The 25,511-nt window shown below is 38.6% G+C and overlaps 3 protein-coding genes across 3 annotated transcripts; 2 read left to right on the top strand and 1 right to left on the bottom strand.

Annotated features, from left to right (window-relative positions):
* Nucleotides 1–4,692: 4,692 nt before the first annotated feature.
* Nucleotides 4,693–13,290, top strand: LOC130084198 (uncharacterized). The gene is made up of 3 exons (XM_056249429.1): nt 4,693–5,095; nt 10,923–13,234; nt 13,276–13,290. The coding sequence occupies exons 1-3, from the start codon at nt 5,011–5,013 to the stop codon at nt 13,288–13,290; spliced, it is 2,412 nt and encodes an 803-aa protein (XP_056105404.1). The 5' UTR covers nt 4,693–5,010.
* Nucleotides 13,206–18,328, top strand: nacad (NAC alpha domain containing). Its single transcript, XM_056249469.1, has 8 exons — nt 13,206–15,686; nt 15,775–16,020; nt 16,160–16,248; nt 16,898–16,969; nt 17,078–17,224; nt 17,381–17,512; nt 17,728–17,850; nt 18,215–18,328. Exons 1-8 carry the CDS (start codon nt 13,292–13,294, stop codon nt 18,227–18,229), a joined length of 3,219 nt encoding a protein of 1,072 aa, XP_056105444.1. The 5' UTR covers nt 13,206–13,291; the 3' UTR covers nt 18,230–18,328.
* Nucleotides 18,329–18,642: 314 nt separating this feature from the next.
* glipr2l (GLI pathogenesis-related 2, like) lies at nt 18,643–24,169 on the bottom strand. Its single transcript, XM_056249468.1, has 5 exons — nt 24,018–24,169; nt 22,422–22,530; nt 22,172–22,275; nt 21,710–21,787; nt 18,643–19,285 (listed from the first exon to the last, which is right to left on the bottom strand). The coding sequence occupies exons 1-5, from the start codon at nt 24,028–24,030 to the stop codon at nt 19,125–19,127; spliced, it is 465 nt and encodes a 154-aa protein (XP_056105443.1). The 5' UTR covers nt 24,031–24,169; the 3' UTR covers nt 18,643–19,124.
* Nucleotides 24,170–25,511: the final 1,342 nt, after the last annotated feature.

The following is a 25,511-nucleotide window of genomic DNA, read 5'->3' as shown; positions in this document are numbered from 1 at the left end:
GAGACAGTGGTTGTCAGATTTCATTGGTGATTTCAAACCACTCCACTCCATACAGCTCGATAAGCAGCGACAGTTTCACGGGATTGTACATTTTCTCTTGTCACCTATCCCTCTCATGAAGTCCGGGTAAGTTTTTTCCCGATGTGCCAAACTGCTAAAAATCTGTTCGCCTGCTAAAAAAAAAAAAATTGTCAATGGATGGACGTTATTTTAATGCCGTACGTTGTTTACAAATCACAAGATAAAATATGCCCGGTGCAAAATAACACCACTAGACCGTATACAGTTGGAACACATTTAGCTTTTTACATTATGCTACCACACAAAAACTGGTGATACAAATGTAATTTTTTTCATGTGATATTTCTTTTGTCTACTAAAGAAATTATGGTCAATAATAAATAGTTCACATTTTAGTTCATAAAGACATGACATGAAGTACTTTTGTTCCAATGTCAGGTACAGTTGAACTCAGTTCCCTTATACAGTTAAAACACATTTTTAATACTCTAAAGTAAACTGACATAATCAACTAATTTCAAATGTTAACATGTGTAACGGTGGCTGTTTCGGAGCTACAAGAGTAGGATCCAGATGCAGCAAACATTTATTCAAAGAAACATAATAAAAGTAAATCCAGGCACGGGCAAGTAAGGCAAACAAATCTATCACATCCATAGAGGAGAAACTCTGGGGTATTTTTACACAAGGGTGATTGGCAAACAAGACACACCTGGGAACAATCAGGAACTAATCAGGGTAACTATGGTAACAAACAAGGCAGGCAAGATAACAAGGGAAACAGAAATTGGACAAAGGCATGAACAGAAACAATAGAGAAAACACTATAAGAGAATATGAGAGTCCAATAAAAGACAGGGAAACAGGTAAGAATCGTAACAAAATGTCTTAAAATATATAATTCTACAAAAATAATTTCATTTCAGATCTTCATTGTATTCCTATTCTTTATTAGGCTATACAACGGATAGTTTGCTTTTCAACAGCAGAACATCCGAGAGTTAAAGGTGCTGTATGTAACTTTTTCACTCTAAAGCATAAAAATACCATAATATGTTTGCATATATTGAGGAAACATGCTAATGTCACATACTCGTTTCTCTGAAAAACACTTCTACAGCCAGTTATTTTACTTTGAAATGTGCATTTCCAGGCTGGAATGTTTGTTTTTGTTTTGGTCTGTGCAGTATCACGTTGCCTATTTTCATTGTCCATTGCGCTCGTTCCTGTTGCGTTTGCTCAAACTGGCAACCCGTGTGAGCGCCGTCCAGTCTGAGGAGCAGGTGGCGCGAGAAACGACGATTTCCGATATTTTGAATTGGACTGCAGTACCTAATTTTGTCATGCTTACAGACTGCGCCTTTAAATAGCCCATCGGTAAATCACTTAACAATTAAGATTAAGAGTTCAAATTAGGAATCGTTAATCTGTAAAACTTTGAACAACAGTTTTAAATTACAAAATCTTAAACAATTAAAAACAAAATAAATTCTCTCATGACAACTCTGCTGCTGCAGAGCAAGTATCGAGATGCTACAGCAAATACATTGCTGTGAGCATGTAAGACATGCTGCTGCACATGTGACATACATAAATTTACTCCGTAGCAGCTCTAAACAGGTGGGAAAGAGAGAGGGTTCTGAAAACGAGCTGTAGACTGTTAACAGCAAACTATGGCAAGTATTTGAATGTTTGAGCAGCAAGCTCATTGGCTGCTGATGCAACAGTAACCAATCAGCTGTGCTATGTAGATAACGACATGATTGCTACCAATCAGTTAAAGACCTATCAGCCTGCAGCATTCAGAGTTTCATGCCAGAACTGTAATAACATTCACTCAGTAAGTACTCACTCATTCACATACTCATTAATCAGTTTTCTTACTCAGTTACTAATTGTGGCGTTAGATGCAGTTGTTCTTCTCAAATGTCTAGGCCTTAACAGCATCCGAGACAATAGGATTCTACAGCAGGTACAGTGTGTTTCAACTAGCACTTTACAAATTATGTAAATTTTAGAGGACAGACTTAAAATCACAAACATCAAAGTTAAGTTTCACGGTCATAAAAAGACAAGAAGCTATATTCAATGTTGAAGGGAGGTAGTGAAGTGAAAATCTTACCCCTAAAGATAGACTTATCTTCAGATTAGAGAACCATATGTCCTTTAAATTTTTCCCAATTGAATAGGGCACTACTAAGCATGTGTGGAGCAAAAATCATGGATCACGTTTGATGCATACGCAAGTTATTTAACATGATTTAACTGTCCCTCTGTTTCAACTGTACACTGTCTACCCTACCAACAGAAATAATACCACTGTACCAATGGGCCATATGTCATTGATATTTCTAGGATTCTTAATTTTAATAATTTATTTTAATGTTTATTTTTATTATATTATGAGAATAGTCATATCCAAATAAAAAAAATAAAAAAAATAGAACTCTGGTTCGATTTAGGCTACTTCATTACTCACGGTAGCTTAATAATATGGCATTAATGAGCTCAGGCCATGTCATTTATGTCTAGCAATTACCTTTATTTTTTTTATTTTTTTTGTAAAGGCTTTTATTGCATGTTTTATGGCCAGGCAATGAGTGACATCAGTGCAAGAGAAAACAAACAAGTTTTTTGTTTTGGTCCTTCTGTCTTCCTTACCTTGAAGGGCAGGTTGACCCAGCTTGGGTTAGTTCAGTCAGATTGCATTATGCAGGGGTGCCTCTGAAAAGCCTTGAAGAATGAAGGAAAGCTGAACTCTCTGCAGGCAGGGTAGGAGATGAGTAGCTATTCTTCCTTATCATACACATCTCATTTTATTTATTCGAAATCAGGACCCATTTAAAACGTTTTATTGAGTCTGGTGTCAAAGAACTTGACTGGCCTGCACAACACTGTTTTGTGATACTGTCATGGCAGCAAAGGCAGAATCAACTCCCTATTAATGGTTTTAAAAGTGCATTTCTGTGTAAACTGGTCCATAATTTTACTAAGAAAACCTGTGACCCTTTTTCACTGGATTTATTCAAGTTAGAGAGCCATTTTTATGTATCTGTTTTTCTCCTTCACTTTCACTTTTAATATGCATAATTGTATTGAGAGAAGTGAATCATCATTGTCTGACTGTTCCGGTAATAAAGAAAACTATTCAGTTCCCTAAAATTCCAGCAAAAGGTCTGGATGTTTGAAAAAGAAAGTGAGATGCATAAAGAGAAGAAAAAACTCAGGAAAGTCCCCAAGTCTTGTCAATGCCGAAACCTGCTGAATATTGGATTCCCTTTCTAAAGCATCCATGAGTTCTCCCCCACAGTTGCCGTGGAAACATAGCTCTGTACTCTGTAGCTAAATTTACTGCAGTATCCCTCACTCTCACTTCCATGAAGCTCAGTTTCATTGATTTAAGATGTGGGTTTTATCTCTTGTTGATTTAAAACACAAAAAGCGTATTTCTACTGCATCTTACTTTTGACATTTTAAGATACTCAAACTGTTTTCAATATAACTATTATATTCAATATAATTATCAATATAACACATCATCGATTGAACACAATATATTGTAGTTGCAGTATCTCACTCTAACAACCTGTCAAACTCAAAACAGACATACGTGTCTGTATCGGACAAACGTTTTTCAAACTCTAAAACTAAAACTAATGCCAGGGAGCGAGTTGCATGTCGTACACTCCTAAAAGAGAGAGGGAAGTGGAGAATGAGATTTTATTGTTTCTCTGCAGTATTGCTATAATGTAACTGCTTCTTGCTGGAAAAAGTCACCATGAAATCGCGTTATTATAAATGATTCCACACACACACTTTTTTTAAAATTCAAGGCATTCACTCCCTCTTGCAATGACTTCTCTGAAGTCATTTTTATTTTTTTGAGAAGCTATTTCACTCGGATAAATGTCACAATAGGGAAGAAAAGACTATTGTAACTTCCTTTTCATGCTGACTTTAAAGTTACCATGAAATGGTAATTGCAATCTTCTCTTTTGTCTTTTCTTCCCCACTGTGACGTATATCTAAGTGAAAAAAAAATGTAGGGTGGGACTTGATTTTGTTCATCAGGAATTGATTGGATGGTTGTGGTTTGCTATTGCTGTATCTCATGTGAGTGACAGGTTACTGGAGGGGAGGGATTACTATCCCGCCCTCATGTTGGTTCACACATCATCGGAGAAGTGATGTTGCGAAGTGGTGGGGACATTAATATTTTTGGATGAAAAATTACGAGGGCGCACTAATAAAAAAAATGATGTGCATGGATGAATCATTTTGCTATAAACACTGCATTATTCCAATTCCTAAAAAATGTTCAGTTTTGATTTCATGGGGGTTTTAACGGTCTCCCAACAGGTCTGTTTTGATGGCTTTAGAGTTTTTTTTTGTTTTTTGTTTTTTAAATCAGCCAAACATCATCTTAGCCAGGCTGAAGGACCAGCTTAAACCAGCTAAAACCAACTAGCTTATGCTGGTTTAAATGTTGTTGTTTTTTTCTAGCGTGGTTAGATGCATTTTATTTTCAGCGCACAGTATATCTGTTTGCCTGCTGTGCTTTGTATTACTAACCCCCATGCAGCCTCCAAGAGATACAGAAATCTGCTGACATCATTGTCCAAGACCCACTTGCTGAAGGGAGAGAATGAGGAAAGAGAGAGAGAGGGAGGGGGAGAGCGAGGTTATGAGGCAGCACAGCAGTGAGGAAGGGAGGGGTAATGAAGAGCGACAGAGAGTCCGAATGGGGCGGGCGCTCTCGTAATCAGAGAGAATACTGCAGCTCACGCTCAGATTTCCCATGCTGTTACCGGCGTGTCTCTGCAGTCCCTCTCTCTCTTTCTCACATGCACACTGACATAAATGCACACGCAGTGAACACGGATCTGTATCTTTGCACTGAGGAGGCAACATCCTATACTCGTTTTCTCTGTCCTCAGTTTGCTGGCTCCTGTTTTTTAGGCAGTGCGTCAGAGGCTGTGCTACACGGATATGCCCGGTGAGACTGCGCATCGAAGCGGCCCCACGCAGGGCCTTCTGGACTCTGGAGACCCACAATTAGAGCTGCCAGGACCAGGTAAGCAAATGTACACCCCACTGCATGCTACATGAGGGACAGAGAAGGACATACACGAAGGATGCTCAGCTGAAAGCATGCGTCTAATATATTTATCTGATAGAATAGTGAGCCACACCTAGAAACATCATCCAGCATTGTCCGAAAAGAGCATTGTGTGCGTTAAGTGGTTGTAGTACACACACACACACACACACACTCCTCCTTCCTGCCTGTAATTACAAGAGCATGACACAGCATCACTCTCAGGACCCCAACATTAGTTGGAATCAAGGCTGTTTAGGACAAGTGCATAGGTGTCCATAACATGCCTGCATGGAATAACACTGATCTGATGTAACGTTACTTTGAGATAAGATATTGGTGCTATTTGTTTGTCTATTTGTCGAGGGAATGACACCCATATGTTATGTACGAAAAATAATAAATAACATCGTCAGAGAAGACAGTTGACTTTCCTGAATGTGTGTGTATATTTGAACTACATTTAACCGAGCTTCAACATAAATGGTATTTGTCATTCTATTTTGTGATAATGGTAGGTGGTGACATTTTGGGCACATGGTCCTCGATTTATCACCAATCAGTAAAGTTAAATGTCTTGGTGCAGTGAATGTACCGAAGTTAGTATGCTTAAAGAAATACTTATCATCACCTTCAACATTGATTAATTAGCAAAGAAAGTACAATCTACAAAAAGGCATGGAATTTTCCAGTAAGCATACAGACGGGCGTGTGTTTGAATGAGTGGAAAGATTGCCCTAAAAAAGAGAACCCTCATGTGTGACAGTTTGTCGGCACTATCTTTAGATGACTGAACTAATAAGAAGGAGACCTGGGACAGCGGGCTCGTAAAATCTGTAGTTGTCTCAGTCAACTCTGTCTCTGAATCAGATATGTGTTGAACTGGGCATCACAAAACAGTATGAGGCACGATGGGATGTTTAGTGGTGGGATGGTTGTTTAGTGGTGATAAGGGTGTGGTATTCAATAGCATTTTGATGCTGTTCTGTGTGTAATTTCTATTGTCAGCATTTAAAATTTACTTTTTTGTGCTCAAAAAAAGATTCGGTGCATCAGCTATAATACACACACTTTTGTTACAAAAGCAAGTGCTTTCCATTTCTGATTTATCTTTTTATTCACAAATAATATTTGAAGGCACTGTGAAAGTACCAGACATGTTCTTTTAATTGAATAATGTGTTGGCACTGTGTAAGAGCTAGATAAGCTAAGTGGATGTTGATCGGGTTTGCTTGGCCTGCTTCTATTCAGTCCCTCTCAATTACATCACACACATACCAAGGAACCAGATAGGTCAGACATTAGATCTTCAGACAATTGGGGTTAATGTGTGTTAACAAGGCCAGTTCCATACATATAACCACTTTGAAACTTCAATGTTTTTAGCTATGAAAATATTATCAAAGCCTTAGTTGTTGACAAGTAGCATATTGCACCCGACACAAGAGATCTGCCATTGGGGGATCTATTGTTAAGATAACATGGATGTTTCATAATTTAGATTCACTTGTCTCTAAGGACAATGCATTGTTCAGTCAGCCACTGCTTAATAAAGCCTCTTTACCATTTTGTTTTAAATCTAAATGCATCTCATTCTTCAGCATAATAATTGTCAGTGAATAGAATTTAACGTTTGAGGTATGTTGAAAGCAATGGAAAAGGAAATATTTTATAGAATGCCCCTTTTGCATCAGATATTACTCACCCGACGTGCAGTATTATGTACAATGTAAGAGATGATGATGTTTACTCCCTTCCATGGTTCCAGTTCATGTATACCAGTAAAATCACAGATTTTGGATCCAAAGAGGTCAACTTTAGCACCACCTGCTCATCTACCTGGCATACAGCAGGGGTTTGAGTGAAGGGCACTCAAGAAAGAGGTCAGACACACATACAGAAACATAACTCCATCTGTTGTTTCATTTGAGGAGGGCCTCGAGCAGGTGTAACTTGGAGTAGGACAAAGTGTGCAAAACTTGCTCTGGAAACACATACACACAAACAAACAAAAAAAAAAAGCTTAATTTGAGTCGGATCCTGTTTCAGAAAATGTCATATTTTTGCATTCCGGTATTGTTTTTAAACGATCCGGCATTAGCAAGTGCATTACATTATGACAGTGCGCGCACACGTGTGAGACAGAGCGAGCGCAAGTTTTTTGCAGATGTATTGGAGGTTATGTTTTGCTATTGGCTCTCAACATATATTTTTGACCAATCAGCTTGGACCAATCAAGTTCAAAATCACTCATTGGTTTGTGCTTACTGATTATTTTGTGCGCAGTGAGCAGCAGAAAGTTTGGAGAGTGTATATACCTGACAAAAATATTTTAAGAGGAAATGTTAATATCGGCAAAATGTCAAAAAGACATTCAAGCATATTTCTTTTTTCATATCCGCTAGTAAAGCTGATCCAGATAAGACGAAATGCACCCTTACAACTAATACCAATCAGGATAGCGGAATACCCAAGCAGAAATCGTTGTAATGAAAGATGCAACAACGTTGTCGGTGAAAGAATATCACTGATCAACTGAATGATATTTGGTCTCAATGTAAACAAAATACGTGACAGAATAATACACTAGGGTGTAGGGGCCGTGCAGAAACTTGTGAATGATCTTATTTTACTGTAGTTGTGCCATCACCTTTTAGTGGTGTCATTGTATGGTCAGTGTCGGTCACAGCACCCTTAAATTGTTTTGTATCCGGAAATTATTCTTTTACAAATTAAGCACTGCCCATAAGTGATTTTGCTCTGCAAATGACTTTGAGGCAACAAAGGCCCTTCTCACTTGTGAACACACACACACACACAATGACCGCTTTGCATACAGCTCCAAAACAGTGCTGCCTTGTGCAGAAAAGAGAAGGCATGACGTTATCTTTTTGAATCGTGACTAAGCAGAACAATTAGCCTATAGTCTCACACAACATACTGTCAAGTATGCACATAAATGTGCGATTTAGCTCAAATGGTTTAGGTGATGTGTATACAAAATGATATACATTATTATGGCCCAATAAGATGGATCTGGCCTGTGGTGATGTTTTTAGGACACAGAAGGAGAGACGAGTGGGAGGGTAAGTAAGATGGTGATACAGAGAGGAAAATCAGAGAGAGAGAGGATTGAAGAGAGTGAGACGCTTCATGAGAAGGGCAAAAAAGACAATGGCCAAATGAGAAAGGAAAGGTTTTGGTAATAATCCGCATTCTGTTGTAAGGTTATTGTAATGCTGGGAGAATTTAGGAGATTAAAGTGAGGAGGAGGAAATAATAATAAGATAATAGCGGCTCCATTTTCTTACCGACAAACCTGTCAGATAATAAGTGCAGTGGGTGAAGACAGGAACTACTCTGTGCTAATCATGTAAGAAAAATGCAACGCATACAAATAAAATGCACTGAATGTCATGCATTGGTTGAGTGTAATGAGCAACATGACTATCACAGCCTTTTGCAGCTATGAAAGCTGACATTCCCATGCTCTTTTACAAAGTATAAAGATATTTTTAAACAATTATCCTCAATTAATTATCTTAGTGCATGTACTCAACACTTAACACTTAAAAAAATCCAGCATTGCTGGTCACCAGCATACGGTATGTTTTGCATGTTGGGACTAGTATGGGTTGCTGGTTGCTGGTCCCCATCATGAGAAGCGAAAGTGCTGGTGAACCAACTACACAAACTGAGTTTTACTTGAGAACAGTATGATTATGCTGGTCCACCAGTTAGACCGTCACTGTCAGCTCCAGTATAAACTATATGTCAGTATAAACCAGCCTGGACCAACATGGAATTCATGCTGGTTTATGCTGGATTTTTCAGCAGGGTTTCCTATTCTAATTGTCTTTTTTAACTTTTCCATCCTTCATGTATACATTGTGTGTGGATCACAGCGATGTTAGAAATCTAGAGAGGAAAAAGAGATTTGTGCTGACCCTGCTTATTTTGCTCTTTTTAAAATCCATGCTGTCAATCTGAGTTTACCATGCAGGCAAAAAAGAGCCTTGTTTCCCAAAGACGTCCAATTACTCCACGGACATTAAAATGCTCCCCACGGAGCTGACAATTCAGGCCTCTTCACACCCCCACCAGAAACCCTCACTGTCCTGAATAGAAGTAAAATAGTTTATATTACAGACAGTTCATGATATCTTTAAGTTTAATCCATCTTAGTGGAAAAGCTTATGTAGAAACACTGATACGAAATGGCAGTGCTTGAAGTGGAAAAATAAAGTGTTGTTACTCATCAAAGGGGTGAACCAGTCATTTGTTTACAAAGTGCTATGGGAAGACAAACTATCTTTACTTACATTTTTCTTATACTGAACATGTTCATTTCCTGTCATCTCTTGGAATATCTGAAAGCCAGGTTTTTCCTAATATCTGTCATTAGCAGAAAACATTTTACACATGGGGAATACCAATTGTTTAGTCTAATTCAAGAAGGTCCATACTTTTAAAGCTCTTGATTCTAATTTGTACTTGGCCTTATGATAAAGTAATATAGTTCTTGTAATTGTTTAAATATAGCATTTGTTACAATAAGAATATAATGCAGGTAAGGCCATTGATGGCTCCTTACCATGCTTAGGGCAATGTTAACCTTTTTTCTTTGTTTATCTATGGGATGTTTATGAAAAATAGCAACCTACACAGTTAGAAACTATAGCTATGACATACCAGTTGTATATCTTTAGTGAAAAATCTATTTCCCTAACAGATTATCTAGCTATTATAGCTTGAATTCTAGAAGTTAGTCAAAATTTACCACAATAAATACAATAGAATGTGATCAATTCTAGTAAAGTAGGTCATGAGTAGTTTAAAAAGCTTTTTAATTTAAGTTGGTGCAGGATAATGTTTTCGTTAAGTCTTTTTAGTGGCTATTTTTTAGATCATGTTCAACTTTCTCTGTAGCGTTTTACATTCTCAATAGAATTGGAATAGGTTGCACATTTATTATCAGTGTTGCGATAGGAATGCTTGTGCAAATCTTATCACACTTTTGGAGCGCGCTGGTGAACGTGCCTACAGTGATTTGCTTGCAAAATTAAACCATTGGGCTTTAGTCACAGTGACCGCCATATTGCGCAGATAATTGATCCGTTTAGTTATAAACTTATAAAAGCTCAGAACGCACAATGTATACAATTCATTAATAGCCTGATTCAATATTTTGGTGTGGCTTGCCAGAGTACCGGCAACATGTGAGAAGTTCTGGTACGCAAGAAAAAGCGAGAGAACGCTACAGGTTAAAATACAGATGTGCTGGTACTGCGTACTAATGTGTACCAGCCCACTTCGAGCACTGCCGAATGGATATCCATTACAACTTAAGTATTTTTGGCCTGTACTGTTATCCCACCCTATATTACAGTACTTTTGGATAGAGCTGCTATAGTTGTCATACCTTAGAAAACTGGAATTAATTTGTTTTTCTGGATTTATTTCATACAGTCCACTTAAACACTTTATAGCTGCAGTTCAGATGATCTTTTGCAATACTATATTGAATATAGCTGCAGGTAAGATGATATTTTGCAATACTGTATTGAATATTTCATACAGTGACATTTAACTGGGACTACTAAGAGAGGATTCATGTTTGGGGCAACATAGATGGATCAAACTGGACACATCCAATTGATTTCTTTAAAGTGATTTTATTAGGCATTGTCAAATAAAGATTTTATCCCCAAAAAAATCCATGCAGAAATGTCAAATTCAATAAATCTATGCATATTTTCATATATGCAGCTAAATGTAGTAATTATTTTTCATCCAATCTTAGATCTCTCTGGTCAAACATCCAGCTCTTCAGCCTCAACTCCAACAGACAGTGCCTCCAGTCCTTCTCCCAGCAGCCCTCCAAAACTCTCCCCACTATGTACTCCTTTTGGACCCCGTCTGGTAATGGCCAAACCAACCACTTCTCCTCGCCCACAGCCTGAGGGTGCAAGTTTTGAATTAGAAGGGCATTCTGGAACTTTCGGCCGACCAATGGGGCGGTTTGGGAGAGGAGGCTGTAGACGAGGTCCTATGAAAATGGAACGGATCAAAGTCCTAACTGGATCAGAAATAGAAAGTGACTTTCAAGAGCCAGAGACCATGGACTCAAGGGTGGTAATGGGGCAAGAGGCTTTGCTTAGAAACATGGAGACACAGAGTGGAATGCTGCTAGGAAAACAGATAGGTCAAGAAATGTCTAGTTCAGGACACCAGCCCTCAGAACCCTCCAAGAAAGGTCATATCGGACTGGATGAAAAAGCAAAACTAGACACTGGTCAGGTGAGTTCTATTGTAGATCAGGGTAAGAGTTTTACTTCAGTCCCAGAACAGGAGAAAACCATAGGTCAGACACTTGAATGTCAAGTCCTAGAGTCCAAAGTGAGAGATGCCGAATTGACAGACAGCAGTACTCTTTTCCCAGACAATGAGGGAGAGCCATTGTCTTTATCTCAGGGTGAAGTGCCTTCCTTGTCATTTTCCGAGCCTCCCTATGTTGTTGACCCACAACGTATTGGTGTCCTTCCAGGACTGGATCCTGATCGCTACTATACAGCCCCTTCCACCCCCATTAAGATGGCTTACTGCTCACATCTCAAGCAACAATGGCGCCCAGGGAGCCCAAGCCAAAGTCCGGGCTCTCCAACTGATGAGTCTGATCTGTGCTCCCCTCCTACCTCTCCCTCTGGCTCCTACATGACTGCTGAGGGAGGCAGCTGGACCTCATACACCTCCAGCACCTCCCACTCCTGCTCCCCAAACTTAACAGCTGAGACAGAGTTGCAAGAAGCTCCTGCTTGCTACGTTGGGTCCCTCTCAGAGATAGGCGATGAGCTTGGAGATGAGCGAACTGGTAACGAGAGGGATGTATGCCTGGATAAACCTGATATGCCAGAGTTGCTGGAAGATGTGGCCTGTGAGGTGGATATACTAACAAGAGACACATGTAGACCTCATTGGGTGACAGAACATGTTTCTATACAAGAGAGCAGCAGCAGCAGCAAGAGAAACACAGACTACCAACAGGACACAGGGATACCCGAGGGCTCTCTGAGACCTAGAGATTTCCAGAGAGCCCCTGATGGAACTCAAGGCTTTAATGATCCACATTACAGTCTTGAAATGAATTTCAATGCCTGTTTCTCAGAGCCATCTATGAGCCTGGATCCCCATCTAACACCAGAGGATAATGCAACCTCTGCACTTGATGAAGAAAACAAAACCCCTGTCACCCATTCTCCAGAGACTGTAGACGTAGACAGTAATAGCGTATATCTTGAGATAGGATCCTCTGCCCCTCTGTTCCATGGCTACTCTAGGGAGGATGGGCCCGAGAGTGATGCAATGATTCCTGCTTCTATGTTGCCTTTCCATGGAAGCCTGATATTCCAGGCAGATTCCATGGATATAACCCTGTTCCCCACAGATGATGAGCAGGGAAATGTGGATGCATATGCTGCTGGAGAGGAGGAAGCCGATGTAGATGAGTATGATGATGAGGATGATGAAGATGAGTGTGACAATGAAGATGTGAATAATGTCAATGATGCTGAGCAGAAAGAGGCAGCTTTAAGGGGTGAAAGAGTGGAAGACCCAAATGAAGATGACACCTCTGCATCTTTTCTAAATTCCCTTTCAGAGAACTCAATAAATGAGGGTGTAGATGAGTCCTTTGCTTATCCAGATGACACTGAGGAGTCAATTGATTCCACATCTTATAACGGGGATGAAGATGACCATCTGTACTGCACAGAGAAGCATGCTGAACTCTCCCAACAGTTCCCTGGGCCAGATGAACCTGTGCAGTCAGTAAGCCATGCAAAACCTGAATCCACTGGCAGTGAGAGCGAAATGGAGATATCCTCCGAATCATCTGAGCTTCTACATGTACAATTGCAAGAGAATCTGCCAGACTGCAATGTTCATGATGAAAGTGTTGCACAACAAATTTCAGAAAAAAAGTTGTTGAAGGGTGAGCTTTCAAAAGGATTGACTGTACAGATCAAAACAATGGATGAGCAAGGCAAACTGAGTACAGATCCCTCAACAGTCATGGTAACATCAGATAATCCAACATCATCTGTTGATCAAGACAAAGTAAAGCAAAATTATAGTACAAATGACTCCTGTGGGGCAAGTGCTGCAGCTGCTGACATGTGCTACGAGACTAACGTAGGTGATAGCCAGGAACTGGATCATAAAAATGGAAATAGCTTGGAGTTGATGGACACATCATTGCAGCTAGCTGAAACTGCTACCAATGACCTAAATAAGGGAGTCCCCCAATTAACATACCTGGATGAATGCAGCCCCACAAACATTCCAGTTTGTGCCTATCCTGAACTGTGTGAGGTACCAGATAACTTAACTTCAGCTGATGTTTTACCATTTGAAGGTTCCATGAATCAAGATAATCTGACAGAGAATCAACCTAGCAATGATAATGTAAACCATAGCTCTCAAAATATGTCCTGCTCCACATACAGCAGACTTGTAATTTCACCAAAGAAAGAGAACTTTGAGAGCAGCATTACAGAAAGGGAACTTTCCTCTGAGAGTTGGACATCAAGGGATCCCTTGTCTTTAGGTGAATGCTGTGACTTTGAGGCTGAAAATCTGCTCATGTGTGAGATGGCTAGATCAGTGCACAGTAAGGGTTTGTCTGTGGCTCATAACATTGCTGCTGGAGAAGACATCATGGGTGACGATGAGGACAACAACCAATATTGTGACCTCCAAGAGAAGATGACAGACATTGATGTTGGTGTGGTTGAGTCAAACATTGCCAGCTGGAGGTCGATTCAAGATCTTTCAGAGGCAGGAGGGGGTGAGGATGATGCAAATAACCTTCAAAATCCAGAGAGCAATCCGCTCATACATTGCAGTTCTGATAAGGGTCTGGTGTCATCGTGGAATGATCCAGAAAAAACTTGCATACCCCTAATTTTGAGTGGTCCATCAGAACTTGCATTGAATATGCTTTCAGATGATGGGAAAGATGTGAAAGATCAAACTCCAAATACAGACTTCAACATTCCAGAGGATTTATCTTCAGACACAATAAGGAGGGAACGTGCTGAAATAACTTCTGAACAGCCTCAGGATCTGGAATATTGTCAAGAACCTGATAATGTCACATTATCATCAACCATTTTCCATGAACACACTGATCTCTGTGGATCTTCTTCAAAAACACACCTTTCCAACCAATCAGATAATCTTGGCCTAGTTTCAAACCAGGGTCATTCAAATTCTCAACAAATTACCCAAACAAACACTGACTCTGTCTCGCAAAACAAGCTTGCATTCAACTTGCAAGGGGGATCGTTTGGCACCTTCACATTCAGAAAGAAACCAACTGATATAAAGCCTGTTGACTCCTCAGAAGCAACAGTTCTCCAACAAAGTTCTGTCTCACATAAAGGAACAGCAAATTCCAATGATGGGGCTTCAATTGAGGTTATGGTTGAGAAAGTATTTCAATTGAGAGCAAACATCAAAAATGAAACTGTAAAAGATGAACCTAAACGCACTGACAGACAACTTCTTGAACAAGAGACTACAACTGGCCCTCAGGATCAGGAGAGTGAGAAAGTTGACTCACTTGAGAGGGCAGAAAAAGGAACAAAAACATGTCAAAAGAGAGAGGCACAATATTTTACAGAGACTGTTTCTTTTCTGGAACAGAACAAAAAGAGTGACGGTGATTCAGATAAATCAGGACTTTTTCAAGCTGAGAGTGATGAGGCAACACTAAAAACAGCACATAATGCTAATTCAGGTCATGCCACAAAACCAAAGGTAATTGATCCCCTTAAAAGCAGCATTGCCGTTTTAGCCTCAATGGATAATACAAAGATCCAGTGCCAAGGAAAGGAAATGGAGACTACAGGTAATCAAGCGGCAAGCTTTGATATATATTCAATGAGAGAGGAATTTGGTGAAACTCAGCATAAAGAGGATGTCTCTAAAGCAGAGAACACTGAACCTGTTCAAACACCAGAACAGTCCATTTTTCACTCTCCTGACCCTAGCTGTATTGATCCAAATGAGTCTGTTCATACAGAGCCAGTGGTTGCAACTCAGACGACAGACCTTACAAGGCCAGATGGGCAGAAAGAACTTTCAGACAGTTCTTTGAGCAGTGCAAGTTTGACAGAAAGCACAAGAGACATCAATGACAATCACGTAGGGGGCAGTTCATCCCTCAGGGTGGACAGCTCAGAACAAGACAGGGTCTCTCCCACATGTTCATACACAGTTATCCAGGAGGAGGATCTCTCTACCCCCATTCAGGAGTCACAGCCTGTCCATAACATTTCCCAAACATCTGCCATCTTCTCACATATTCAACCAGCTCCAGATAACAAACCCAGCCAGCCTGACTCTGAAAGTCCCCTTCCAACCACTGGAATATGCAATATGGAATTAGCAGCATGGGAATCTGTGGAACAAACACAGACTTTGCTTCTTATTCAAGACGCTTGCCATCATGAAAGTCAGAGAACAGTCATGACAGCAAAACCATGCAGACGTGAGAACCCTTCAGGTAAACTTTTTCTTGTTTCTTTAGGGTTTTTTTTCATCCTAGGAATTCCTAGTATTTAACTATATACATGTCATGTGTTTGTCTTTAGTATGTATGGGACACCAAACAGAACAGTGCAAACCCACAACATCCATTGGACAGAATGACAGTACCCCTGCCCAAAGAACACTGAATCAGTCAGATGAAAGAGAGACCCTAACCTGCATCAGTCCAAGACCAGACTCCTTGGTAAAAACTCGGCAAAACCAAGCTGAGCGACAGAGTATAGAGCAAGTTATATACCCAAATAGCTACAGATCAAAAGAGGACGTGGATCTCCCCTTCAAAAACAACAGTATGTGCATCATCTGTTTTAGCCATAAGGCATTAGCATCTGTTTTAGCAATAAGGCATTAGCATCTTTCTCAAGTATCTTCTTTATGGCTTCTAGTAAAGCAAAGCAGTTTTAGTGTTTAACTTTTTCTGTCTTTTAGTAGGTTCAGGTAATGAAACAGACAGTGATGGTTCAGTGCCTGAGCTTGAGGAACCCAGTGGGACATTGCAACGACCCTCAAATCCACAGGTGAACTGTAGATTGATGACCCACCATCTTAAACTGCAGTACAGATGTAACCCACACTCCCAAAAAAAAAAAATTGGCTTAACTTAAATCCATAAAATTACACATCAAGCTATCCCAGCTGAGTATCTTAGTCAACAATTAGCTAACATAGGAGAAGCACGTTAGCATACTAAATGTTACTTCGTTTTAACCATATGTAACGTAACGAAAAATGATTGTACTGGAATTTGCTTATTGAGTAAAGCAACATGCATTGCATACTTTATCTACTTGTTCTCAACCGAAGCAGTAGCTCCACTCTTCACCACTATGGTAAAAGTCAAACAAAACATTTTTTTTTGTAAGTCCCTTTATAAAAATTACTTTTTTGTTTTCAAAACTTATAAAATAAGTCTTAATTTCAGCATTTACACTCAGCAGTTTCACTAGCTCGTTTGAATTAAATTTAACTAGCAGCAAAGATCACTTTTGAGTGCAGCACAGAGCATAAGCCGGAGGCACAGCAAAGATGTACTTGTATGTGTCATTGCAAAGTAAAATTCTGCAGCATTTTATTCAGTGTTTCTATCTAGTTAAGTGTACTGTATGAACAATGTTAGGACCTACCATGCTCTCTTTATACTTCATATTTTCATCTTTTCTCTTACAGTTATCACACTCTCTTGCTGATGAGTCTGTCAGCAGAGCTAAGCAGAGTCGAAGTGAGAAAAAAGCACGAAAGGTGGGACTGCACATCTACAAGCACATTTCATGCAACTTTAAGATTCACTGTATGGTGCACAAAATCTCTGACATACTCTCTTTTTCTCCATGTGGTTGTTATCATAAGGCGATGTCAAAGCTTGGGCTGAAACAGATTCACGGAGTGACACGCATCACCATTCGGAAGTCCAAGAACATTCTCTTTGTTATTACACGTCCAGATGTGTTCAAAAGCCCTGCCTCAGATATTTACATAGTCTTTGGAGAGGCCAAGGTTGGTCTTTTCCAATAAAAAAAAAAAAACAATGCAATAAAAAGCTGGCAACAAATTCCTACAGAATTCCTTGCAAAAGTAATGTTTAAATATTTATATCTTGATCTGTGTTCATTAATCTGGGCTTCCGGTCTGTCTCTTCTTCTTTTTTGTAAGATCGAGGACCTCTCACAGCAGGTACACAAGGCAGCGGCAGAGAAATTTAAGGTTCCTCTTGACCCCTCACCTCTGCCATCAGACATCACTCCAAGCCTGACCATAAAAGAAGAGAGTGAGGAAGAAGAGGAGGTATGAATTCTTCATTTCCTCCACGAAAGGAAAAGATCAGCCAAAAATGAACATTTTGCCATTATTTACTCACCTTCATTCATTTCAAAACTTTGAGTTTCTCTCCTCTATGGATGAAATAATACCAGAAGTAAATAATGACAGAATAATTTTTTTGGGTGAACCTATATGCTTGAATGAATTAAGGTGAACAACATTCTCTTTCTGTTTGTAAGCTGGATGAAGGTGGGCTGGAGCAGAGAGATATCGAGCTGGTGATGGCACAGGCCAATGTATCTCGAGCTAAAGCAGTCCGCGCACTGCGCCACAACAAGAATGACATTGTCAATGCCATTATGGTGAGAGATTGTTTTTGTATTAAACATTCAGCATTTGTACATCTAGTGTTATACATACTTTTACACTAGATTTCCTCCAAGTTCAAAATTTAAACCAAAATCCAAATTCAAAATCCAAGTTTAAACTGCACTATAAAAGAGTCCCTGTTACATGTATTATGCTTCTTTTGGACCTCCCATGAACTATTATTGTTCCTAAATTAAACTATCCTGAACCCTCCATTTGGCATTTTTAACTGTGAAGACATAATTTAGTCTCTTTTATTAAATCAGTGATACGGTTTACACGTTTTAAATACAGCGATAGGTCACAAACACGCCCTTTGATTGTTATTGATATTTCACCTTTTCTGTCTGTTCTTAGGAGCTGACCATGTAAGAAAGGAAAAGACATCTTCCCCGCCCCTTGCGTGTTTTCTTTCCCAAGTAATGCTGCTATACTGCACCCTCCTGCTGAAATAAATCTGTTACAACCAGAGCTGTTCGTTTCCCAACATTATCTACAAATCACATAAATGCACCTTATAGACAAATGTATAGTCATACATTTTGAACATACACACTTTTAATATTGCCTTAATGGTGCAGATGGTAGATCAGAGGAATGTAGAAATAAAAGCTTATGTCCTCAAAACTGATGTTTTGAATCTGACCTGAATATTTTCTTTTAGAACTTTCCCCTGGGGTATATGCATTTATCTTGTCTTGCAGAAATTGTGCATATGGCACTAAATTGATTATAAAATTGTAATTGAGCAAATTGTACAAATTGTGTAAACATGCACTGACATCTGACTATTTGAACACTTTCCATTTTAATTCATATTAATATACAAACACATAAGAATAATCAAACAAATACTGAAGAATGACCATAAAGGGATGAATGTTACCAAAACTGATTAGATATGCGTTCACTTGATTCATAAAAATCATTTCTAATACTGTTATGCTGACATCCACATACCCAAGTATGTGGCCCACAATGACCTTACCACTATGAAAGTATAATTTTGAATTAACTGTATAACTAGCATTAGCTATAACACTTTAGGTTTAACATAAGCCTCTTCGTATTCAAGTTAATAAAAGCCTAAAAATGAAAAGTTATGCTCTTTATTCAAGTAAGACCTGTTATCTAAGGCAACCAAAGTCTGCGCTGTGCAGTTGCTGTTTGATCCTCCAGGTGAAAGTCTCTCCAATTGCAGCTGTTCCCTGTCCTCTTTCTTTTCCCCTCCCTACCTTTGTTCTCATTATGTCCAGCTACATTTGGATCAGCTTTTAGGGGGCAGGACATTGGCCTGGAAGTGGCCCTGATTGGTAATGTTGCCGGCAGGGAAATAACGTGCCACTACGAAGGTAGAACCATCTGAGGCCACAGCTTTACCCACACCGAGTTTCTTCGAGCTTTTCCACACTACTGCAGTGAAGTGACCTAGAACAAAAAGATGATTCTTACATCAATTGCTGTGTTTTGTAGCAAGGATCAGTATGTCTGTGTGGTTGTCACAAAGTGTTTATGCATGTTTGACTCACATAAACCATGTGGTGGTTATGTTAGTGTTCCGTTAAATATTTATACCTTTAGAGACAGAGTGGATACATTTGAGTGGAATGAGGGACTCTAGTACGTTTTATTCATTTGGCAGATGCTTATTTGAAGCTAATTACTGGTGATTTCATCACTTTGTTTTCCCTGCGAATCAACCCAACAGTTTTGGATTTGACAGCACCAAACTCAACCAACTGAGCTACAGGATCACCCGTTCCTAGATTCCCAACCACATATTTACAGATTTAGAGTCAGCACCAGGGTTGTCAGGTCTGCACAACAAAACCCACCCATTTGCTAATCAAAACTTGCCCAATCGCATTCCAGGCTGGGAGGTTGTGTCCCCTTGGTAAAAATATCTTTCTGGGTGGGGGTCGCTTGAACCAGCGGACTACAAAAACGACCTGTGGAAAAGTATCCCAATTCTGCAGGACAACCGCAGACTTCACAACACTGGTCAGCACAGATGTTATCCACTATCTATACAGTCACTTCAGGGCCCAGTTGTTCAAAACGTTTTAGAATTTAGAAGTTTTAGAATTATCTGGATTTGTAATCCCATGTTTTGCTATCCAGGATCAGGTAATCCATGTTACTTTTGTGCTGGTTTTTCAAAGCAAAATTGAATTGGATCAGCCTGATCCAGATAAAAAGATTACTAGTGACATGGTCATGGAAAGTTTCATGTAACGTTCTCCCGAGAAACTTTCGCTTGCAAAGAACTTTTGACTGGTTCATCTCTTATGATTGTGCCAACGTAGTTTACAAACAGTAATTAGAAAAAAAACACTTTAAATTAAAAATAATATTTTTGTTTGATATTTACAGCAGTTTGGGGGATTATTTTATAGCGCCAAAATCTGAAAGGCTATAGGTAGCCTAATGTCTACTTTCAATTTATTACTTTAACAGGTAAACTAATCAAGATAAAAATAAAAAAATGTGTGTGTATTTTTTTTAACCAGTTTTAAAGTTAATACATTTTTGTCTGTGAAATCCAGGGTTTTTTTGTATCAAAAGGTATCCCAATCTTACTAAAAAAGTAAGACAACACAGACTGATGATTTGATCTAGATCAAAACCAAGATTGGATTTTGTGATCTAATCTGATTTCAGAATCCTTTTTTCTTTTTTTTTCTTTTTTACACATCATTTTCTAGATTTGATCCAATCCGATAGCTGAAATCTGATCAGATTACTTTTTAACAACTGGGCCTAGAGGATTTTGCATCAACTGCTGTAAAATTGGGAACCTTTCGAATATGTTCTGCCCTCTTGAGGTGGTGAGTAATATTACTTATTTCCTGCTGGTTGAAGCTGATGACAGGCTGATGACATCTGCAAGCGAGACATCGCAATATTAAGAGACTTTTCCTATCTGAATTTTAATGGGGAATTTCCTGTGCCTGGGAGGGCTTTGTAAAGCTTCATTCCTAAAGGATGAGTCACATATGAGGACTTAAAATAAATTAAAAGGAAAATATTCCAGAATGTGGTATTACACTGACTGGGCCAAACTTATCAACTGTATGTGTTTGTATTGTATTTGGTTGCACTAAACCAACAATCCTGTTAATGGAAATCAACATTCATGCAAAGTTTAGTTTAATGCTAAATTACTTTGGACACTACAACAAATATGAGCAGCAGGATATGATGTCATGCCCTAGTGCTTCTGTTTTTAATAAATTAATAATACATTTGAAATGTTAAAGTCTTTCTGAACTGGAAGTTGTGACCCAACTTCAGTATTGTGACCTATTTCAGAGAGGAAATGTAATATTGAATCAGAAAAAATAGAGGGCAGGGCCTGATTTTAGTTCACCTCTTCACCTTTCTCTAGCGTTTAAGGATGTTCAGCCCAAGCTGTCAAACTCACGTCATCAGATAAGGAACGCCATTCCTGATGGGAAGCTAATATTCACATTTTTAATAAAGACTATGCAATCCACTACACTTTTTTATGCAACACTGCAAACCATTTAGATTTCAATTTTGTATTTCTGTGTACTGAGCCAAGAGGTCAATAAATGGCATTTACATTCTTTCCCTACTAAAAAGAACATCTTAAACCAACCAAAGCTGGGGGTTTTTGTCTTAGTTTTTGCAGTTTCTGGTTATTTTAGAGGGGTTTTGGGCAGTTTTCAGCTGCTCAGGATGCATGGAATGGGAGTGAATAAAGTGCAAAGTTCTATGACTGCACAGAAAGACCTTAAGTTGTTGGTTTAGGTGTGTTTGATAAAAATCAGAACTAAACTTTGCAGGTAGATTGATCTCCAAGAGCAGCAGTGCTGTAAATACTCTTACCAGTTGCAGAAGAGAATCCTGGCTGGTTGAAGTTGTACTGGTTCACTTCATTATACCAGCGATCAGACACATCTTTACCTGTCGGCACATGCACACATACATACATTCAGTTACGATGAATTTCAAGTTAAATTCATCCAACATGCCTTATTCTGCATAATGTTTCTGAACATTTTTGCAATGCGGTTGTTGAATTATAATATTAAACTGGTGATTCCAAGAAACAACTTGAAGCTAAACTTCATATGACCCACTATACGTTTAATGACACTTTACAAATCACCCCAGACTGGCCAGACATTCCATCCCACTTAGTAATCAACTTTAGACCGAACAGGGAGGTAGTCAGTTCATAATGAGTTCCAGCTGTTGAGAAAAGGAGAGCACAATCTGTCTGTGCTATTATATCTATGTAAATATGTGTCAGATGGACACTTTGAGGCAGAAGACAAGGATTTGTACCTGTTTGATCATAAGATGCCCATGCTAAATTTTCTCCACAGTTTCCTCTACTAGACTCAGCACTGTGCTTCAGAATCCTGGTGCTAGCAAGGCTCTCAGCATATCTGCAAGAAATGCATTCAGCTGAATTGAAGGGCATTACACTGTAGTGAAGATGAAAGTAATGTCAAAAGAAAAGAAACGTCTGGATTTAGAAGACAAGAAATGAGTAGCAAAGAGCAGAGCAAGCATATGGGAGAAAAGGCCTCACCTTGCTGCATCACGGCTCAGTTTACTGCTGAGTTTTAAAGGTGGGGCTTGATGTTTCCTCCTGTAATCATTATGAGTCTTCAGCACCTCCTCACAAAAAAGCCTGGAGGCTGCAAAATGAAATGAAAATGGAAAGCAGGGCAACTATTTATTCTTTGCTAAAACTCAACAGATACAGCCTTAATTATTTATTACTCAAAGCTAATACTAACTTGACTATAGAAACAGAGATGCACAAACTACTTCCCATTAAGTAAGTGCCCACTGTCGCCTTTGGCTTTTGGCTTGCTTAGTTGGGGACATTTAATATTCAACAATATTATTGATCTGCCTGCATTGACACCATTATATGAGAACTGAACTGAGCTGGACGATGACATCACTGTTTTCTTCAGAGCGGCTATATATAAATTAACTAAATTAATAACTTTTTTTACAACAAAAATTAACCATCACTGAACTTACTTAAGCTGGACTTTGACGCTATTTTCTTCTAGATCTGCTGTACGGCAGAAACAAACTTTTTTGCATTATTTTCCTGTTATCACTGTAAAGCTGCTTTGAAACAATCTGTCTTGTAAAAAGCGCTATATAAATAAAGGTGACTTGATTTGAGCCAAAGTTGGCCCATGATGTCCTTTGATTTGGCCCGCCATGCCATATCGAAAGAGTGGAGGAAAAAACACGCCACTGAAGGATATCTTCAGGTTTTTTTTTATTTTTTTAACAAAGTTTTGTTTTAACAAAAGATAATTTTATGTTTTATTTTTCCATTGAAATGTATTTTTTATGTACATTTTAATATAACATTGGATATAATGCAACATTTACTTTCAGCCCATAGCCCTAAATCAAGTTTGATTTTTGGGCCTTCAGGGTGAAAAGTTTGGGCACCTCTGAAATAGAAGGAAAAATAAACTATGATTAACTTTGTAGCCTGTTAATGCTCGTATCCTCTATTATTTTACACAAATCGACAAGTTATATCCACATGTCTTTGGTCTTTCTGAGTTGCAAAAATAAAGTCTGATTATATGTGTACGATTTTAGTGTTCTAGAAGTAATATTTCACCATAAGAATAAAATGGTAAATGGTTTCATTTTAGTCTATTTTTGATTTCAAAATGTATTGCTTTACTGCAAACAATTTAATCAATTGAAATATTTTAAATAACTTTAATTGTTTTAAACAAACAAAATTAATTATAGAATATATTTTAGAACTTTTGTCAAATAAATGTAGTTTTAATAAAGTGACTGAACGTTCGGATAATGCTTTAAATGATGGCAAAAACTATGTTCTATTCGCAACAACTTTTAGTCTGGACAAATGTTGCCAAACAATTGTGCTTGCCACTATTGCAGAGGCATAAATCCAACTACATGATGCAATTGCTCAAACAAAGCAAGGATTGAGTAGCTAACAATCCCCACACACACACTTGGCATGATAAACCTGGCATATACTCAACCTGTGCTGACAAAACATCATTCAAGAGCAGAGGATGGCAGTGACAGAGACTGAAGAAACTATGTATTTGACAACATCACAGATGCTAAAGCGAGACATGAATTTAGAAGTGAATTGTGCATTTACCTGACTTCCCCATGGTAAGAAGACTCCTCTAAGCAAAGCTCCTGCTAGTAGAGTTCCCTCACTGTCACAGTACCTGCCAGCTGTTACAATACTTCACTCTTTTCCCCCACTCGTTTCTTTCTCTGCCTCTTTCTCTCCTGTGTGTTTTTTTTTTTTTTCAGTTTAACCCAGTAGCATCTAATTCTTCATGCTCTGGAAGCTCTGAAACAGCACGTAAACAGGTTACAAACAAGCTTCAGTTCACTTCTTTATATCATTCTCTGTGAATGTATCTTCGTTTCTTTCTCTTTCCTCTTCACCACACCTCCTCCACTTTCTATCTCTCACACTGTGTGCAGGGCAAAGGAGATTCTCCACTCAGGACTGTGGTGATGACATCATCTGTATGAGCCAAGTGGCCTTATATGGTGTTGCCATTGCTGCTTTCAGCTGGAAGCATTGAGCTGAAACCAAGCCCAAGAGCAAACACTTGAGTTAAACCCTGTTTTATACAGTCTATGGTCAAACCACATACAAACCAAGAGGATGCAAGTGCTGCACAAGATGTTAAAATATTAAAAACCAATCCTTAGATGAAAGAGTAATAGATTATTATCTGAAATAAAAAATTTAAGTTCAGCTCCTATTTTTTAACCGGTGAAAAGTGTGATAGAGGACAAATGCCCAGTTTCACTGACAATGCTTAAGATACAGTAGTCCCAGACTAAACTGCAAGTTTGAGCTGTTTTAACTGAAAGCAACTTGCACTGACTTATCTTAAAATATGTCAGTGCCATTGTTTTGTCTCAAGATGCACACCAATGTTTTTTCTAAGGCATGTTTATAAAAGCTACTTAAATGTCCTTATTAAACTAAGACCTAGTCCTGCTTAGTCTGTGAAGCTCAGTCTGTGAAACCAGGCCAAAGTGCCAAAATCCAATAATAAATCATAAATCTGGTCTGTTTTTATTGGTTATGACTGTCATTATCTATTTAGAGTGTGCCCCTGACCTTGATGCAGTCACGCATTGCATTTCTTTTATTATTATTCACTATTTAAAGAAACATGAAAGTGCCAAAGGGTTACTAGCAAGTGAACTACTGAGGTGTAGTCATATTTATTTGATTAGCAATAGAACAATTTGACATCAAGTCACATCACTGATCAATGTTCTGTAAGATCAGATTTAAATTGGTTTAAACTGAAGAGATTTTAGTGCAATAAGGCACATTTAATGAAAGACATTTGATTTAAGTAAAATATGACATTTTTTAAACATGATAAAACATTAAAGAAAAAAAAACACATTTAAAAATTAAAGTAATAATTTAAAAAAAAACAGGTTTTGGTTTAAAGAAATGTGACAAATTACTGATTGGACGAACAGTGCTGGGTAGATAACTTACAAATTGTAGTCCGTTACTGATTCCAGATTACATGAGAAAAAATGTAGTTAGCAACATAATCTATTACATTACACATTTTAGGTTGTATACCACTTTTTGATTACTTTT

This window comes from Rhinichthys klamathensis, unplaced genomic scaffold, assembly GCF_029890125.1.
Source record: "Rhinichthys klamathensis goyatoka isolate OS25496 unplaced genomic scaffold, OSU_Roscu_1.1 h1tg000060l_1, whole genome shotgun sequence".
Taxonomy (NCBI): Eukaryota; Metazoa; Chordata; class Actinopteri; order Cypriniformes; family Leuciscidae; genus Rhinichthys; species Rhinichthys klamathensis.
Note: the sequence above shows the minus strand (reverse complement) of the source record. Positions and strands in the feature narration are given on the sequence as shown.

Bases quoted from the DNA above. Each gene is read 5' to 3' on its own strand.
- LOC130084198 (XM_056249429.1), top strand. From the start codon at position 5,011: ATGCCCGGTGAGACTGCGCATCGAAGCGGCCCCACGCAGGGCCTTCTG. The intron at 5,096-10,922 runs GTAAGCAAATGT...ATCCAATCTTAG, and splicing joins ATTAGAGCTGCCAGGACCAG to ATCTCTCTGGTCAAACATCC.
- glipr2l (XM_056249468.1), bottom strand. The intron at 22,276-22,421 runs GTGAGGCCTTTT...CATTTCTTGCAG, and splicing joins CTGAGCCGTGATGCAGCAAG to ATATGCTGAGAGCCTTGCTA. The intron at 19,286-21,709 runs GTAAGAGTATTT...TTTTTGTTCTAG, and splicing joins AGGATTCTCTTCTGCAACTG to GTCACTTCACTGCAGTAGTG.
- nacad (XM_056249469.1), top strand. From the start codon at position 13,292: ATGTGCTACGAGACTAACGTAGGTGATAGCCAGGAACTGGATCATAAA. The intron at 16,021-16,159 runs GTATGTGCATCA...TCTGTCTTTTAG, and splicing joins TCTCCCCTTCAAAAACAACA to TAGGTTCAGGTAATGAAACA. The intron at 17,225-17,380 runs GTTGGTCTTTTC...CTTTTTTGTAAG, and splicing joins TAGTCTTTGGAGAGGCCAAG to ATCGAGGACCTCTCACAGCA.